The sequence below is a fragment of the Corvus moneduloides genome, chromosome 6 (genome assembly GCF_009650955.1).
Source record: "Corvus moneduloides isolate bCorMon1 chromosome 6, bCorMon1.pri, whole genome shotgun sequence".
Classification (NCBI taxonomy): Eukaryota; Metazoa; Chordata; class Aves; order Passeriformes; family Corvidae; genus Corvus; species Corvus moneduloides.
The window spans coordinates 8,587,127-8,604,212 of NC_045481.1; the positions used below are offsets into that span (position 1 = coordinate 8,587,127).

At 40.3% G+C, this 17,086-nt stretch overlaps 1 protein-coding gene across 1 annotated transcript in view; it reads right to left on the reverse strand.

The window, feature by feature from the left end:
* Positions 1 to 9,853: 9,853 nt before the first annotated feature.
* Positions 9,854 to 17,086, reverse strand: part of ADSS1 (adenylosuccinate synthase 1) — a 28,152-nt gene continuing 20,919 nt past the window's right edge. Inside the window, exons 11-13 of the mRNA XM_032112197.1 lie at positions 15,946 to 16,043; positions 14,636 to 14,785; positions 9,854 to 13,212 (exon numbers count right to left, since the gene is read on the reverse strand). Of these exons, the coding sequence (XP_031968088.1) occupies positions 13,160 to 13,212; positions 14,636 to 14,785; positions 15,946 to 16,043 (301 nt within the window). The 3' untranslated portion in view covers positions 9,854 to 13,159. The remainder of the gene's footprint in view (positions 13,213 to 14,635; positions 14,786 to 15,945; positions 16,044 to 17,086) is intronic.

Below are 17,086 nucleotides of genomic sequence, written 5' to 3' on the forward strand. Positions count from 1 at the left end.
TTTCCCAGCTCCCCTGTCTGTCTCTACATCCAGGTTTGCCCTGTTCCAGGTGCAGAAAGCGGCACTTTCCAAACTTCGTACAGTCGGTGATTGCCCAACCCTCTAATTTGTCGAGGTCTCTCTGCAAGGCCTCTGCCTTCCAGGGAAGGAACAGCTCCTCCTAATTTTGTTTTATCTGTAGACTTACTTAGCATCCTTTCCAGTCCTGCATCCAAATCATTCATGAACCCTCTTTTCCCTTCCTGCAGGGCCCTGCATTATGCTGGGCTCACAGAGCTCTTTGTGCAGCCTAAACTCCCTGCCTAGGTTTGGGCTGTCTGAATGCTCTGGAACCAAAAGAAATGTGCACAGGCACAAGAATTCACTTTTTAAAACCACTGAAGAGGCTGGAGAACCCCTGTCTGGCCAGGGGGCTCTGGTGGGCTCCTTAGCACCAGCCAACATCAGGAGTGGGTTCACCACTTGCGGGCATATTAGCTTTTGGAGACTGACAGCTTCAGCTAAATCTGGAGTTCCCCGACGCCTTCTGCTGTAAAAGGGAATTACTGCAATTAATTTGGTGTTTACAGGTGGGCTCTATAGCAGCCCAGGTGTGGTTTCGTGGGTTAAAAGCCTCAGATGCCATTCCAAGCGGCAGCCAGTCTGGTTACTATGTATATTTTGAAAATACATTGTTTTCCTCAGGGCAAACAAGTTTAAAACTGGTGTTGCAGTTCAGGTCCTGTTTTGTGTCACTTGAAGGAGGTGATCTGTCAAGAGAGTTTTATTTCTTCCAGAGAGGTCTCTGCATTCAAAACTTTCTCTGTATGTACTGTGGGATTCTGGACAGAATCACAACCAAGTACAGGAGTGATTATTCCATGAATGAACTTACAGTCTGCTAAGAGTGAAGGACTTACTCATGGTTTCTTTGTTTTGTTCTGGTCAAAAACAAGTTGTCAAGTAAAGATGTACATTTCTTCCTGAAAGAAATAAAGAAACAAACAAAGAAACAAAGAAAACCTCTAAACACCAAAAACCAAACAATAACAATCTCCCCAAAAAGTAGTGACAGAATCAGCATTTTTTCAAAGCCTTTCTTTCATTTAAAAACTCATTAAAACTTCAATGTACAATTTCAATACTAGCACAAGATTTAGAATGGCAATAATTTATATAAAAATACAATTATGCAAGATATACAACATAGATCACTGTGTTGAAAATGGGCCACAATACCTAATGGACTAACTTTGTCTGGTTTCATTGCTCAAGTTCTTCCAAAACTATTGAGACACCAAGAGCAGTAGTACTGAGCACAGTGTCTAACTATGGCTGTAGAATCACAGGATATCCTGAGCTGGAAGGGACCCACAAGGATCATCAATCTCTTCATCCTGCCCAGGACAGCCCTAAAAATCACACCAGTGCGTGAGAGGATCGTCCAAACACCAAAATGATGAGAGTGAGTTGCTGAACTGCTAATAGTTTGCAGGTGCAACCACTCTGATTTCATAGAGGTTAATGTGATTTTTTTTTTTTTTTTCTGTAGAGCTGATCAGCCCAGTCTTCTGCTCTGTGGAGTGGAAGCCATGGTTGTAACTCGCAGCGATTCCCAAAAATCCCTTCTGAGCTCCAAAATCTTACTCCTGCCACTGTTCCTTTATCTGTAAGGATTTCTGCTTTGGCTTTTTCTGCACATACTTGCAAATGCATGCTTAAGGATGTTCAGCAGAGTTTTCCAACTGCGTATTGAAAGCTTGTGGCCTTTTCTTTCTGTCTAAGGAAGCTACTTTGTACATATTCATTAGCTATACACTCTGATGTTCCTGAAGTTCTCTGGGGAACATTGGTTAATCAGAATGTAATTCCAGTTGGAAAGAGCCCTGTAAGGATAAAGGACAGTGGATCACACACGTTTCATTAACGTGGCATGGGATAAACGTGGATAAAAGTTGTCTGAGAACTGGATGAAATATGAAGAAATAACTAAAAGCACTATTCCACTTGTGGGGAAGGAGTGCTCTGAAACACTGATCTCAAATACAAAGTAGATTTGAAACGGAGCAGCTCAGGCTGCTGGTGCTGTCACTGAAGAGTAAATTTAAGGGCACTTTCACAGAATCACAGAATATTCTGAGTTGGAAGGGAATCATAATGATCACCAAGTCCAACTTTCCCTGAGGTCTGATTACATTTGACACATTGCCACCACTACCCCACTGCAGGAATGTTCTGTTGCCGCTCTCTGAGTCAGCCTCAGGTGGTGACATCTCTTAATTGCTTTGCAAGACTCACCTTCACCAACACCTGCTACTTTGCAAGCTATGAAGGCAAAGTAATTCTTTCTGCTCTGTACCAGCAGGCCTGAGCACCCTGCAGGGAGAGAATTGGTTCATCTGCCTGTCTTCTGAATTGTTACCCAGCATAATGGTGCTGAGTGTTTTATTAGTTTCAGAGCAGTGAGCCTGGAGGAGGATCCACTGGTGATTTAGAAGTAGCAGAAAGACCTGACCTGGCAAAGCTTGTTGGCGCTGAGCATTCCTGAAAATAAGTGCTGGTGATTTTTCAGGTTGCTTAATGAGATTCTGAATGTGAAAAAGCAGCCCAAATACATCCCAGATCAGTGAAGGTAACTGTGAAATACCACGATTTTGGTTTATCCTTGAAAACCTTTTTGTAAAAAAAAACAAAACCCAGAGAATAAAAATTACAGTATTTTTCTTGCTACTTTGCTTCTCCTGTGCCTGTGTGAATATTACAGACAAATTGCCTGGTTGATAGCTTGGTCAGCTACGGCAAAAAGAAAAATGGTATTTCATATATATTCAGTGGTTTCCATTTCCAGTAAGCAAATTTAAGGAGCAAAACGGACTGTTGCTGTTAAGCCTGTCTTTCCTGTATTCTATTTCTACCAGTGCTTCAAGAAATTCAGGGCAGACACAGAAGAACTCTGGGTGCCCCCTATGTCTGATTTTATGAAAAACAATGAATAACCATTCCCTACTGACTCTCTGATTAACATCCATGACTACAAAGTTGTCTCCACTTTTCATTCAAGCTGCAATACTTTTTGCACATTGAAGCACTCCTTTGCAGCATGTCCTGATCCACATCACCTGTGCCACATCCCAGTTCACGGCCTGGAAAACTGTGGGAAGTGAGGGAACCCTGGGTGCCCCAGAGCTCTGCACAGGCACCTCTCTGATACCTCACTGCTTGTGTCCCTTCTTTAGAGTACTTAGAAATACACTGAATGGGCAGAAGCTTCCTCTGTTTTACCAATATCCTGTCCTTGGGATCATGCTGAGCCCTTTGTAACAATTGTCATTGCATTCCTTTTGCGCTGAGACCAGTTTAATTAAGTATATCACATTCTGACCTGAAGTACTACAGACTCTGCCCACAAAACATGTAGATTTAGATTTTTATACTCTAACAAGCAATTACAGGTTTAAAGAATTTTTTTTTGTTTCTGATCCATCTGATTCATCTGTGACACAATCATAATAAATGTTTACCTGTCACTCAATGCTTTCAACTACTCCAAAACATAATTAGAAATAAACAGGCAGATAAAAATCAAAGTGTAAGTCACAGACATTGCAATTCAATACTGAAAGCTTTCTTAAAAGGGAAAGAACTTACAAGCTTGGGACATGGCAAATTGAAGAAAATTCTGCCTTCTGTTTTAGACAGGGTCAGGAAAAATACCGGGATGGATGAATTTGGCTTTGTAAATCTAAATATTTATCAGTCTTACTTCTTTCCCTCTATGCCATGTTTTGCAGGAAACTTACAGTAACAAATCAAAGTGCTCCATTTCAGAAACAGGTGGCAGATAAATAGCAATCCAGACTTCCAAAATATTTAATTTTCCTTCAAGTTCATTTATACCAAAGCCCTCCTCTCCATGGGTTCATTGTAAAAATTCCCCATTTGTTCTATTCTTTCATTACCAGGCCATTTAGAAAGATATCGAAGCGCATCACATAGAGGTGGTGCACCGCCTCCTACACCTCTTTAAATATGGAGTTTCCTTAATTGAGTTGATACCAAATGAGTGGATATTGGCCAACTTGCTAGTTCTTCTCTAATGTTTTCATGCTAAAACAGTTAAAGGAATATTCTGGAAATTCTTTCAAGTGGAAAGTATATTATAATAGCTCATGTAGTTGGTCATGTGCCAGCATGCAGCCTGTGTTATATGGGATGGACTATCAGGATGGGCACACATCCCCTGTTAGGCCTGGGGTAAAGCACCACGCCCCATGTGCTCAGTCCCACTGCACTGTCCTTTCTCTGCTCTGCAATATGGATCTGAAGATAAAAAAACCCTCTTTGCATAAACCTGCTTTCACTGGAAGGGCTTGGGGCTGTTTTCTTTTTTCTATGTCCTTTTCTTAGTACGTCAGCCTTAACAGACAACGTGTTTACAGCTGGGCTCAGAGGGCTACACCTGGTTCAAACATTATCTGTTCACAAGGGCCTGTTGGTTGATGAGGACTTGCTAGCACAGAGTTAGTGCCCACATCTTGATGAGTTGATTTGCACATCCAAAAAATATTTGATAAGCCAGTGATGTGCAGGATTAAGGGCTGGCTCTTGAGACATGCTGCTGTTAAGCCAAGGCTCTGCCATCCTGGCACCCCAGCCAGTGCTTGCTCTTAAATTAGCACAGCGTGGTTGAGTTTCAGAGGGTGTTTCTGTTCTGCCAGCCCTGAGATACACCAGTGCTGCTCAGCAGATCAGAACACCCGAGGATCTCACTCACTAGAGGGCACCCTTAAAACTATAAATTATTTTTGCTGTTACAAAGATGTTATTGTTGTGCTGATGGGGTTTACAAAAGAGCAGCTTTCCCCACGTTTTTTTCATGGTTGCTGTTGTTCCTGGCCCTTCCATAGTGTGCTTTCATTTCTGTAACACAGTTTCCTTTCAGTTTGCTTCTTTCCAGATTATTTAAACCTGTAGTGAAAAAAGGACTATGAGCTCTGACAGTGAGAACTGCTATTGCTGGCCTAACGTGGTGACAAGTGTATTGTTTTCTTTCTCTGCAGGCAACGATGTTTTTGATTTAATACTAGGTGGTTGTCCTAAGAATTCTTTAAATTTTTGTCCAAGCAGTGCTATCCATTATTCAGTGTGGATTTCTGTGGGAGAGGCTCTGAGAGGTAGCTTTCACTATCCCCACACAGTACAAGCATCCTCTCCCACACATGGCTTGGGAAGGGCTGGGCAAAACCTTCCTCACTCCACGTTGCAGCTGCATCCAGCCCTGCTCTTATTATCTTGTTGTGGAAGTGAATCCTTGCTTCGAGACAGCTTTATATGTTGTTCCTTTCAACATTCCCCATGTCTCCTCTCTCCATTCCCCAGAGCATCCGTTCAGATGGAATAACTCAGGGTCCATCTGCTCAGCTCAAAGGGACTGTCAGTGCAGGCTGGCCAAGAACCCAACTCTGCACTCACCATGTCTAACAAACCATCCCCAGCAGCAGCCCACAAAATGTGTTTATTTTAAATATGTGTGGCTGTGTTGTCAGCCCTGCACAGAGATCTCTGTGCAGGGAACAGAAGCTGCACAGAGTCAAGGCAATTCCCTGAATGTTGCCAGGATAACATGGCACAGCTACAGGGACCATCACAAGGACTAATGTGGAAATTTCCTGAGCGCAGCCTTTGCAGATGAAATCCATTTATGCTGGGAAGTCTTGAAGGCACTCATTCTCTGCTCTCTGCTGAGCAGTTTGCATGAGTGGTGTGGTATGAGCTATAAAAGTAATGCTCAGTCCTAGGCCTACCATCCAGGGTGCCAATTAATAGAATGAGACTTTTTTGTGCTGCTGGCATGTTTCCTCTGCATGGAAATCGTCAATGCATTTTGCGTAGGGCTCAGACTTTCATCAGTACCAGCTTTAGTATTTTAATTACATAGTGTGGGGCAAATCAATCTCTAATAGACAAAATGCCTTACCCTATTTGTAATGACTTAACTAGCTAACTTCTTTTATTTCTTTCACTTGACTTCTTTTCCATGTATATTAAAATCTATAACTTATTCCATGTATTTATGCTCAGAAGCTTCTTATGCATATGCATTAATATTTTTTGATTTTTTTTTTCTGCATGAGGATTTCAGAGAAGATATTGGTGCAACACAATCCTGTCCTTCTTTTCTCCTTTCCTATCTGCAAGATTTAGAAGATCTCCAGATTGTTGGTGAAGGTGTTCAGCGTAGCCTCTGTTTCTAATACTGATCCATTATCACTGCCTAAGCTGTAGGAAGGGCTACCTAAATATACAAATGTAGCACCGCTGTAGCTGGTTCAAATATAAAACTGTGATACTGGCATTGAATAACTGATTGAATAAGGGAGAAGAGTAGCCTGACATTCCTCCTAGCTCTTCAAAATTCACAGCCCCCAACCAGTTTGTCCCAGGCATGGGTTGTTCTTCAGGCCGGGTCCAGCACCCAGCACATGAGCCTCCTGCTTTTTTATTACAACTTCAGTTCTTCTGGCAAAGCTGGAGATGTTACTTATTCCGGTACCAATATACACATATAGAGATCACTGAAGCCATATTATTTTTTCTGCAGAACATATATACTAACAATCAGTGGACAAAATACTCAGGGAATGGGTTTGATGTCTTAGTCCCCTTTTCCAATAATCTCCTTTAGAAGGTATAGATAGAAGCTTAATGCTGTTTCAGAATGACAAGGCAAACCTTTTGTGAACTTACTCAGTAAATGTCTACAAGCTATATTTTATCTCAGACAGACATGACTGAGGCCCCGTTGGTACAGCTACAAACAGCATTCCTGAATTCTGAAAGATCCTGGCTTCCAACGAAAGCATGAAACAGTGGTAAGAGTCATTGCCAAGGTCACCACAAAGGCACAGCCTCAATGGCTGGGAGAAATGAAGCACAAGAAAATTGAAGTATGAAATCTGAACTGCACTGCCTGTTTTCAATGCTATGAGGTGGGAACTGAGCAGCAAATCTGTGACCATGGTACTGACATACACTTGACTGTGCACTGGGAGCAAAATGAGTCTTATCTGTCTCGAAACTAGAACATCACATCATCTTGCTAATTCTCCTTTTCTTCTTCACCCCTTTAGTAAGGACACAAAACATGCCATTGCAATGGATACCAGCAGACATGTAGCAGGAATCTGTGGTACTATTCATCAGCATAAGTAATAGGAAGCACCTTCCCTCCCTCTTCTGGCCATTATCCCCCTCAGTACAGCCCAGCAGACCATCTGCTTTATTCAAGATGCAAGTGCACTGTTGGCTCATACTCATCCTGACATCTCATTTAAACCTCAGGTCGTTTTTGACCTGAGCTGCTCCTTAAGCAGGTGCTTCCCAGCGTGTACTGAGACATGGGGAACCCTGAGCTTCTTCCTGAGCTTCAGGAGCTTTCTATGGCCCAGCGCCCAGGCTTATCAATGTCTTTGCCATTTGTCAGCCACTCTGGAATTCAGAGCTCAAAGGGTAGATTTCCATTCATGGTAGAGGGTTGCACTATTTTAAGAATCTCAATGGAAACATAACTCTAATTACTGTAGGTTTGACACAGTGAGTTTCCTCTTCAGAAGCAAAGAACACCATGAAACACCTTTTTATTATCGTGACTGGTAATACACTGTATTTCCACACTTGTCATTTTGTCAGACTCTCCAAAAGCTGACTCCAGCACCACTTGCTTGGGATCTTTTCCATTTACAGGCCAGCCAGGCCCACAAACCTCAGTGGCAAACACCATTTCCTCACATTTGAAGAATTAGGCCCAGCTAGCATGAAAAGTTTTGTCTCCTGTGGGGAAAGATGAAGGTGGATACTGCCACTTCTGCTGGAAGGGCACGTATAGTTGACTGTATTCTGCAGTCCTTAAGAAAACTTGTCTCCAGTGACTCTGTCCAGGGTATTTTAAGGATTTCAGCAGTCACCTAAACTGTTTGAAGTGCTCTGCCACTCCTCAGGCACTGTAAAGGTATCACCTGAAACCCAACACTGCTATCTGAGGCACTATTTACAGCCCTGCTATGTAAACTCTGGTGTCTGTGCTCAGCTCCTGAAAGGTAATGCCTGTCACAGGAAGGGTGTATTATCTTGAGACTGTGAAAACATTCAAATGCACATGTCTGGGTTTTTTTATCCCTGACAAAGACATTTTCTTGCCAAACACATTTATTTAGATAATGTTAAAATTTGTACTGTTTTCAACCACTGAAAAATGCAGCTGTTGGCCAAAATTTTTTTACCTTAATGGAAGATATAAAGTGTATGTACTTACAAAAGACCTTCTTTCCTGTTTTATTTTTACCATCTCATGGAACTGATGGGCAAATATTTAATGAACAGTGTCTGCTCCAGAAATCTACAGATATTAAAAACACATGAAAGTATTATAGAACAACTAATTTCCTGTAAGTGTATGAGATTAAATGGCAAAATCTTGAAATCTTTCTGTAAAATGCACTCATTATCAAAGCTTGTTTGTGATGGACCAGTGATTTGGGAAAAAAGGACCCAGTTCCCCACCTCCCTGAAGCAGGCTGTACAATCCCGCTTCTCTCATGCCATGGATCCGTGTAGCACTGTGGCAGTCGAGCAGGCTCCATGCCTCAGGCATCCTCTTTGTCACTGGCAACCTGGATCTAATAAAAAGACAAAGCAAGCACTAACACACTCACTCATTAGTGACCAACAAACCCCTGGGTTACAGCTGATGGACTGCCACAAACAGGGACTTCTAAAGATAAGACGATTGGAGCTGGATTTCTTTTCTTGCCTGATGCCTCGTTAAAAGGGTGATGTGAGCTCATCCTTTTTGCCAACATCTGACACTTTAAACCAGCTCTCTGATGAACATGAAATGTTACTGGACAGGAGGCAAAGCCACTTCCACAGGGAACAATGAGTGGGCTAGAACTTGACCCCATGTTAAGAATTACTGTCAGAGGAAAGGGGCAGGAATGTCTATTATTTCCTCCATCCCAATCATCAGACACAGCTCTCCAGCTTGGGTTTGGTTCTTTAAAATTTTTTTGTGTGTTTGTGGTTTTTTTGGAGGTTGTTTGATTTTTTGCCTTAGGCATTGCCAGCCTGACATGGATTTAGATGACACTACTTCAGATGCTTCAGCTGCCAAGCCCATTCTATGTGAAATCAGACATATGTGCATTTATATTTTTATATATAACTGATGCAAAGGAATGAAGAAATACTAATTAATTAGCAGATCAATTCTCATACAGGTCTCAGGCATTGCCCTGAGTGGTGTGTGAGGCATTGACCTGCTGTCATTTACTGGACAGGTCACTTACCTGCTGTTTCTGGCTCCTGAAACAGATGAGAAAAGGAGCGGTTTCTATGAAGGCTTCTGGAAGCCCTAACAGTACTTATCTGAAAGCCCTCTCAATTATAGAGGTGTTAATTGTTTATCTGTGACAATATCGACCTTTGCTTTCTCTCACAGTGCTGCTGATAAGGAGCTTCATGGAGTTCACATCAGTTGTTCTGAGCCAGCTTTTATTGCAAGAATTTTTGCATAAATTGGAAAATGTATTTTTCCTGCATAAAACCATTGGTCACTCAGGTGAGCTAACTAAAGATGACTAACCACGAAGCCCAGTGGTAAAGGTAGATCCATGCTCAGAGTTTGTAAATGGGAAAGGGAGACAAAGTTTGTGGACTTTGTGAAAAAAGGCCAAACACTGAAAATCTGTAGACTGAGAGGAAACATACATTCGTTCACTAATGCTGCTACTTATTTTCTAAAATTCATGAAATATTAAACCAGGTTTTTGAATGAAGTTTATTTTGTTAAAAAATAAGAGAAATAGAGACCAAGCACTGTTACTTTAAATCTGTTTTAATACATCTTCAAGGACAAAATAAACGGGTGTGGATCAAAAATCATCTGAAAAAAATCTGCATAAGGTGTAAGTATAGATTGCACATTACTATGGAAATGCTTAATTTTCTTTCCTGTTATAAAGTGCATTATGCCAGAACTGTAAGACCATATATAGCCAAATTAAAAAATTACAAAAGCTTCAAAATCCTATCCTGACTGTGTTAGGAAGCATATATCTGACTAAGAAGGCCATATTGTAAGGATTAGTGTCAGAAAATATCTCAAAACTTTCTGTGCAGGAGTGAATCTATAATTGCTACTTAAAAAAACTATAATCTTTACTACAAATTACAGCTTTTCAGTAAACGTTTACCCTTATTCTTCCATCCAGATATCAAACAGGATGATGCATCAACCAGTTTTAGCCATTATTATTGAATTTGGCTGGGGAGAAAGAAGTACTTAAATTCATCACAGTAATTGTTATTAAATGAAATTCCAAACAATACAAAATAATATACATGGAAAACAGCCAAAATTAAAGGAACTTTACATTAAAATGTTCTTATTAAGCACTGTGTCTCTCAGTAGATTAAAGAGCTTTTTGGTAAAAGCCTGAACTTACTCACATTTAACTCAATGTCAGCACATATAAAATCTAATTGGAGTAAAACTTTCATTTAAAATATCCATGCTATGAAATGAAATGCATTATTTTTATGGTAACAGAGTAAGTCATGGGATAATTGCCTATTACATCATGCTCACTGACAACATCACTGGGCTTTTTGATGAATCCTTGAACGCAAAGATGGGCCATGTGGATTTAATGGATACTTAATGGAAAAAATGGAAAATAAAAAGATTAGGTAGAAAGTAATCCTGTGAAAATTAAGCTATAAAAGCTTTTGTCTTCAATATGCCAAGTACTCAGTTTAGATTTGTTAATTTAATCCAGTTATGCAGCACACCAAGTGGCTTGTTGGTCACTGTGGACTTTGCCTATAAATCAGCCAAAGCTTAAATATAGTGGCCACCTCCAGGCACAAACACATGGAGGAAGATGGGGCCAAGAAAAGGAACAGCTCTAGATCACTCAGAGGGCAAATGTCACAAGGTTAAGCCATGTGAAAACAAAACTTACTGTATCTCCAAGCATCTTTATGCTTAAAGTGTCTCATATAAATGAGGCACACTTCACAGTGCTTGTGATAATTAGCACTTTCCAAGTACCTTTCAGAAGTGCTTCACAATCATTAAATAAGGTCAGAAATCTCATTGGTCTTTCATCACAACACCAACAAATACCATGGGGAGAGCTTCCTCCTCAATTCAGATCAAGGACTGCAGGGCTTGACCCAGGGAACTCCAAAAGGCAGTGTTGAAGAGGTGAGGATGTATTCCTAATTGCCATTTTACAGATAGCAAAACCAGCAGCAGTGAGACTAAACAATTTGTCAAAGACGGACAAAGGAGTGAAAACAGAAGTAAAGATTCACAGCTTTGGGCTCTCTTTTTTTAATTTTTTTTTTTTTCTAGAGAAAAAGGGTATTTGCTTGTGCATTAAGCCAGACTCTATAATGAACTGGGGCATGGAGAGACTGCACCAGAGATGGATAGTGTAAGAATTCTGCCTTACAAGCAGCAATCCATAAAGACTTACATTTAGTGCTTTGCACTGGTATTTTTAAAAGTGTTTCTTGACACATATGGCTTTGAACATTATCTGCTATTTGATATTGAGTGAGATGAGACAAAGGGGATGAGTATGGCACAAGATCCTCCTGACAGGTTTTCCTTTTTTCCCCATTTCTAATGCCAAGTGTCATCGTTTTGTACCCTTGGAGTTACCATATCAGAAAAGGGCTATTTTTACACAGTACATAATGGCATCACTGAGGATGTGATGCCATTTCCACAGCCCATGGGAATGATACAAAAATACTGCTACAGCTCTCTGAGACATATAAAACAGGAACATCTACTTGGAGAATATCGCAGTTAAGGAATAACTCCATCTCTAGAATTATCTTTTTCCTCTTTTTTATCTTTCTTATTATCTTTTTTATCTTTCCTTATTATCTTTCTCGAAAAAGGTTGGCCTTTTTTGAGAGCTCTTGATGCATAACCATTATAAATTAGAAGATCCACAAAGAACTCCAAGTACATTCTTGAAGATTCTGGGACCTCTCCACAGCTTCTCCATCTCCCAACCCTGGCTGCCACGTGTCATGCCCTTTTATAAATAGGCATTACATTTTGCTGAGGAAGGTCAAAATGTGTGAGGGGTGTAAATACTGCACCAGTCATCATTGAGTCATGCATTGATTTATTCTTGGAAACCTATGAGCTGTGGAAGCGAGTGCCTTACAGAGCCACAAGTCTCAAGTTCCTCAACAGAGTACTACAGTAGAACTTGGGAAACTACAGTCACAGGACTAGCAGGAAGAAATGTCCCAGGTTCATGGAGAAAATGCAGCATGCTGTCTCAGCTCCACTCTGCTCATGTGTTTTGTACCCTGAGGAGACTCTTCCTTCCACCTTCACTCACTCCTTTCCCTACTGCATAAAAGAAAGGCTGCACACCTGACAGCCTCCAGCCTGTTAGTACACACCACAGTTCAAAGAATTATTACACAGGTCAGCTTTGTCCAGTTTGGCCCCTTTACAGATGTTATCTCAGTTACTAGGATAGGCTTTGTGATAAATACATTTTAGCTGCTCTCCATTCATTTTAGTAGGCTGTTAAAAATGTTATATAAAATTTATACATAATCGTGTTTGCTATGCTTTGTGCAGTCAAAAATACCCATCTAACTTTGCTGTATTTTATAAACTTAAAATCTTTAAATTCAACCAATTTCAGTGCACAATATCTGTCCTAGTACTGCCAACCCAGATACACAGATATTTTAAGATTTGAAGGAAAAAATCCAAGCTTTGCAATTCCAAAGTTATCCAATAATTACTGGAAAAGGCTTAATATTGGTTTCAACAAGAAGAAATACTATATAGGTGTAAAGTACTTTCAAATAGCAACATGGATCAATTGAAAAAAAATTATTTCCCTATTTTGTTAGGAACACTTTTTTGGACTTTTTTTGACGACGGACATCAAGGGGATTTTACACTGAATTTACTGAGAACTTAAATAAAATGTTACAATACAGAATATATGTTGTGTTTCTATTTAATTCCTAGAAGAAATTGCTTGTTTTAAATAGCATTTCCATTTAAAGAGAAAGCAGTAAGGAACCGATGAACACCAAGTTGTGCTTCTCATCACTGAAGTTCTTCTTTTGTTTAAAACAGCTGGATCATCGACTCTCTTGATTTCCCAACTCCAACCCATTTAACTAGGGAGGAAAACACATCTGTTAGAACAATTGCTGAGAGTAAATACTATAATCAATGTACTGGAATAATTTTCACCTTTCATCATGCTTCACTACAGACTGACCAATTTTAGGAAGGAAGTTTCATTGTCAAAAATCTCTCTACTCCAGCTGCACTACTGGACTAAAAGTGCAGTATACTGAAGTTTGAAAGCATGAAATAATTATACCATAAACACAAAGCATTGCTGATGGAAGGCCTAATAGAAAGTCAGGAATGTTTGTTGCAGGTTTAAGTGCCATTGTTTTGAGTGACAGGATGTTTAGCTACATCCCTGCAGAGAGGAAGCCAAAGCTCTGCCAGACTCTGAAGCCCGCATGATGTGGAACAGGAGACAACGATGCCTACATACAGTAATATTTTTAGAGGTAAAGCTCTAACTATAAACATTATCCAGTGTGAGCAGCCACCCCAAATTCCACACTGTAGCTGTTCCACTTCAGTTTTATTGCCCACAGTTGCTATAGAATTGACGGTAGGTAGAGGTCTCTCCTTTAGCCATCAAACTTAGCAAGGCGTCCTAACTTCACACAGAGACCCAAAGGAATACAAGTAAGGGGAGCTGTGTTTACACATCCCTTGTGTGTCCTTGACCACAAACAGGCCATTCTCTGAGTTTCAGTCTCTGCTATCAGATGCTTCCTGATCCGTGACCGATACAGGAATTGCCACAGTTGTAACCAGCCTGTACTCCACTGATGTGACCTTTGAGGTGCTTTATGGAAAACAAAAGCACACGTGCCAGCTTTGTAAGCTTGTTACTGTGGAAATTCCCTTGCAAACTCCACCATTCATGCCACACCCCTAGAACTCTTGGCACCTCTAGAGCTCTAGCAGTTAGATTTGAAGAAAACTGGGTGGCTTGACCTTTGCAGATCAATGATGTTAAGATTCTCATTTTTCCAAAGGGGAAGGACTGGGCTAAACAATCTTGTATCTGTTATGCAACACATCTCCTTATATGAGCAAGAATGGAAAAAAAACAAAACAAAGACATCTAAGTTCAAACAGGGATGCAGTGCAGGATGCAGAAGGAAGGGAAGAGATGAGGACATCAGCCTAACTACATGCTGGAGCATGGTGCACAGACCCCAAAGTTTTCACTGACAGAAGGTGGCCATTTGCCAAGAACAACACATGTTTATCTTTCCTCTGGTTAAATCCTTGGCAGCAGCAGCCTGGAGCTCTGAGCAGCACTGCAGACTTGCCTGCTGAACAACACCCTTTGCTGATTTTTGGCAAGCTGTCATTTACCCCCATCAGCCCAACCACTGGCACTTCTGTTCCCTCCTGCCCAAAGTGACTTCCAACTAAAAAATTGAGCACTTCCACAGTGCTGTGTCTGTCTGTCTGCTGTGGCATCCTCATATGGACATGGTTTACCTGGCACGCCAACATGGTTTTCCACACAGCGGATGTAATTCTGGGCCTTGGGTGGGAGGTCCTCCCATTTTCGTGCTCCAGTTGTGTCACTCTTCCACCCAGGCATTGTTTCATACTCTACTTCCACCTTCTGTAGTATCTCCTGGTTAGCTGTGGGAGAACCATTTTTGTCACAGTTGATTTTGGCTCCTCTGCCTTAAGAGGACATACCTATGGCTTGTGACCAATAAAATCTTTTGACAACATTTAAAATCTGATACATGAGGAAACAGTGTTTTTACTGGTTTGTTCATTCATTCACTCCTTTATTCTTAATTTAGATTAAGTTCTGATACTTAGGAAGATAAATCTGATTCAAGAGGATCCAGGAATGCAGTTTCCCCTTCCAAAAACTGTAGAATGTACTCTACGCTGTCAACATGGAGTCAACAACAACACTACAGTATTATTTTTGAGGAAATAAGATTTTTTGAGGTTTACAGGACTTCCACTTTTTGGTTCAGATTTGCACAGAATAAAACAGTAGACAAGGCATTACTGTCTCAGAGAGTTTTATCTTTATGGAACAAGGTTAAATCAGTCTTGTGAAAACCTCTGATGTCTACAAGCTTGTCCCCACTGGAATTCTCATTGTGTCCATAGGCAGGAACCACCAAGACTGGTGGGAAAGCTGGCTGCTGCCAGCCTACTCCGTGCCTCTAGAATCTCCCATAGCTCAACAGACCCAACCTCTTTTCTTGGCAGAGACTGTTACACATATCTTGAAAACATCATTAATGTAAAACAGTTACTTATTATTCCATCTAAAAAGTGTTAATGTGAATCATTATTGAGGGGGCAATATATATTTTTATTAACCACAGTGTTGTTGCTGTTAATAAAGCTTAATAAAGCCATCCAGAAGCAGCTTTATTCTGCTTGTTTCCATTTCATTTTTGCACAGCTTTTATTTCAATTTTGCTTCATTAAATGCTATTGCCAATGATACACAGTCACTGACTCGAGTCTTGCTGATTTTCAGATCCCTGATTTTGCCAATAAAAAATCTAATGGGACAACACATAGAGGCCCTAACACAAGATTTTATTTGCTCTTAAGTTCTTGCCATTGTACACAGATGCATGGTGAATGGAAAATGCCAATTAATGGTACAGCCATCTTTATACAGATACTGCAGCTCCATAAATTGCCACAGGATGTCTAGTGAAAAAGAAATCAAATCTGATTTTAAAAACCAAACAGTCTTTCCCAGGAGGTGTGGCTTAACAGGCAGGAAAGATAAAAATGAACATAGAGGTTTAACAACTTACCTGGAAAATATGGAATTCTTTTTCCACCCAATTTGTAGGCAACACCAATTTTAATTTCATCAAGGACATCAAGAATATCCAGTTTTGTTAATGCCAAACTGCACAAAAAACATCAGTTAGTTACATACATGATGAATCTCCTCTTTAATATTTTCCATCTTTTTTTTTATCCCTTTCACAAATCCTGCTCAGGCAGCCCAGCCAGCAGAAACACAAAAATGTATTAGACTATGAACATTGTTAACTGAATTCATGCTTCTGGGATGAATACTTGACTGAGTTACTACGAGACATTTCCAAATGCTTGGCTGCTCACACAAGTGCACAGTGTTCAGCTCAGTGCATGAAAATGCACTCTGACTCTGGAAAGCAGCACCTGCTGGGCCTGGTTTGGGTGGGTATGACACTTGACATCACTGACAGTGACTATTTCTGTTACTCCTACTGATTCACAGCAACTGTCTGACAGACTTATTTACTAAATTATACTTTTATAACAGAACAAGCATAATCTGGTTACTAAAACCACATCTGCAGTTCATTAAGATGGATCCCATCTTGACTTTCAGTGCCTGGGCCGTGCCGTCAATTTAATGAACCTTATTAATTTTGTGAATGAACATACTGGAAGACAAAAATGGAACCTCAAGAAGACACTGCAGTATTCATTGATCTGAATAAAACTGCATTTTAAAACTAGTAAAATTCTCCAGAACAATATTTTAGACGTCGCCTGGCAAAAATCTGAGCAGCTAAGGATTTAGATAGGTACGTGCATAATAGTCCAGGCTGTATGTGCTCAGTAAGTATGTGATGAATGAAAGGATTAAATGAAGAGACTTTCTGGGAAAGAAGCACCATAGAGCCAGTTCTTCAAGTTTTTTAATCTACCCATGTTTTTTAGCTGTCACAGTTATCAGAGCTGACATAGTTTTGTTGATAGGAGTGCAGTAATTGTATAGAACTGAAATGGAAGGGAACCTAATGCCTTCCTAAAGCTATTTTCACATAAACTAGAGCAGTGTAAGTTAAAACAAAACATAAATCCAAGTAAAAGAAAAAATCCAAACTTAAAAATCCTTCTGATAAATTAATGAACGAGACCATTGTTACTTTGTAACATTAGTAGCATAAACAATAT